Raw genomic sequence first — 2,251 nt, 5'->3', positions numbered from 1 at the left:
CGCGAGGTGCAAGACGATTTGGTGCGTACACAAACAGACGAAGGAAGAAGCGAGAATATCTCTGTCTCTACGAGTAATACCCATTATGGATCCCAACCGAATCATGGGGAAGAGAATTGCTCTCTTCCTCCGATGTCGTTTTCCACATCTCACAACGAGAGGACACCCCTCCGGTCGTTTTATCACCGATCCTTTAGGGGCTCTCTAGGTGAGCTTCACTCTCTCTCCACTGGCAATGGATTATCCCAAATATCGTGCTAAGGTATATGATTTTTTTCGGATAGATGCCGGCCAATACTCATCTCGTGCCGTTCGTGAAAAAACGGCAGAATTAGCATCACTGGCGTTATTTAACAGGGAGCGAAATTGCACCGACTCTGTATGCCTAGAGCCGCAAATTGGCGTGCCAAATAACTTCGGTGTATTTGTTGATGGCCAGCGTGATATCAGCAGGGCTACCTGGACGCAGAGCCAACCGGGGCAGATCGAAGAACTCTCTGCAGCCGATTCTCGGACAGGGGCTTTTCATTCGCCTCCAAAAGTTAGCACTTCAGCCCTTACGACGATGATCCGCGATTTCGCACCAGATAGAAGTAATTATGGGCTAAGTGAAGAGCCCATTCAGGAAGATTTTTCGCACCCAGACCCAGCTCTCACGCTGTCGCGCGGTTCGAATGTGCCAGATACAGAACGAACTGCACTTCTCAATCCGTCTCGAACCAAGAGTTGGGATGACCGCACCGCCCCAATTGATGTAGAAGGCCAAATTACTAGGTATAATAAACCTTTGGATAAATTGCGTGCTATATGCGCAAGGGGAGGTTCCCAGTGCTTCCATCGCTTGAACCCGCAGGCCTGGGACAGAAGGGTAATTTGGCGGAAGGGAATAGTTTACCCCATCACCCTTCTTCCTGCCGTATTTCTAGGCCTCTTGCTCAATATCCTAGATGCACTTTCTTACGGAATGATTCTTTTCCCGCTGGGTGAGCCACTATTCGCTCACCTCGCCCCAGATGGCATCTCCATGTTCTACGTCAGTACGATTATTGCTCAGTTTGTATATTCATGTGGTGGTTCTGTTTTCAAAGGAGGTGTTGGTTCTGAAATGATTGAGGTTGTTCCATTTTTTCATAAAATCGCTTTTATGATCCTCAAGAAGGTTGGCAAGCAGAACGAGAAAGCAGTTCTCGCGACCACCATCCTATCCTATGCCGTCAGCTCCGTGCTGACTGGATCTGTCTTTTTCCTGATGGGAGCTTTCAACCTGGGCTCGCTAATAGGGTTCTTTCCGCGCCACATCCTAATCGGATGCATTGGTGGAGTTGGGTGGTTTCTTGTCGCTACGGGGGTTATGGTATCCGCTCGTCTATCTGGCAATCTTGAATACAACTTAGAGACTCTAAAAAGGCTTTTCCAGCTTGATACTGTTTTCCTTTGGACACTTCCCCTTATCGGCGCTATTGGCTTGCTTGTGATAAAGCGATTCGTTAAGTCAAATTTTCTTGTTGGGGGTTATTTCATATCTATGGGTGCTGTCTTCTATATTTTCAAGTTCTGTTTAAATATACCGCTAGAGACTCTACGGAGCCGTGGTTGGGTCTTCGAGGCTCCATCTTCATTAGAGCCGTGGTACCATTTCTATACATTATATGGTGAAGATATCATCTATCCTCCCAACGCCTATCTAGAACAAAAAGGCAGCTGACAATTACCTAGATTTTTCTTCTGTTCATTGGTCAGCACTCGCGGAAACCATTCCTGCTATGTTCGCATTGACGTTTTTCGGCGTGCTACATGTGCCCATCAACGTCCCTGCTCTGGGTATCTCGACCGGCGAAGACAATTTAAACGTTGATAAAGAACTTCTCGCACATGGTATTTCAAACGCAGTGTCGGGTTTTTTCGGTAGCATTCAGGTAAGCGAAGGTGAGAGATGTCCAGTGTATGGGATCGTTATTTGCTAACTCTACATAGAATTATCTCGTTTATACCAATAGTCTACTCTTCATCGGCAGTGGCGGTAACAGCCGTTTGGCAGGCGTGATGCTCGCTTTCGGCACATTTGGCATCATGCTTGTAGGGCCGGGTATAATTTCTTATATCCCAGTAGTGATTGTTGGCGCCCTTATCTACATGCTTGGGATAGAGCTAATGGAAGAGGCTCTGGTGGATACGTTAGGAAAACTACACACATTGGAGTATCTTACTGTAAGTTCCAGTATCCACTTCCAAGCATTTGGTTAGTTGCATG

General features: G+C 46.9%; 1 protein-coding gene across 1 annotated transcript; it reads left to right on the top strand.

Annotated features, from left to right (window-relative positions):
* Nucleotides 1-235: 235 nt before the first annotated feature.
* On the top strand, nt 236-2,244 carry HCAG_01691 (predicted protein; the record flags this gene model as incomplete). Its single annotated transcript, XM_001544594.1, has 4 exons — nt 236-1,037; nt 1,089-1,652; nt 1,741-1,916; nt 1,975-2,244. 4 exons carry the CDS (start codon nt 236-238, stop codon nt 2,242-2,244), a joined length of 1,812 nt encoding a protein of 603 aa, XP_001544644.1.
* Nucleotides 2,245-2,251: the final 7 nt, after the last annotated feature.

This window comes from Histoplasma capsulatum, genomic scaffold (assembly GCF_000149585.1).
Source record: "Histoplasma capsulatum NAm1 scaffold_1 genomic scaffold, whole genome shotgun sequence".
Classification (NCBI taxonomy): domain Eukaryota; kingdom Fungi; phylum Ascomycota; class Eurotiomycetes; order Onygenales; family Ajellomycetaceae; genus Histoplasma; species Histoplasma mississippiense.
This window is presented reverse-complemented; position numbering and strand designations above follow the sequence as displayed.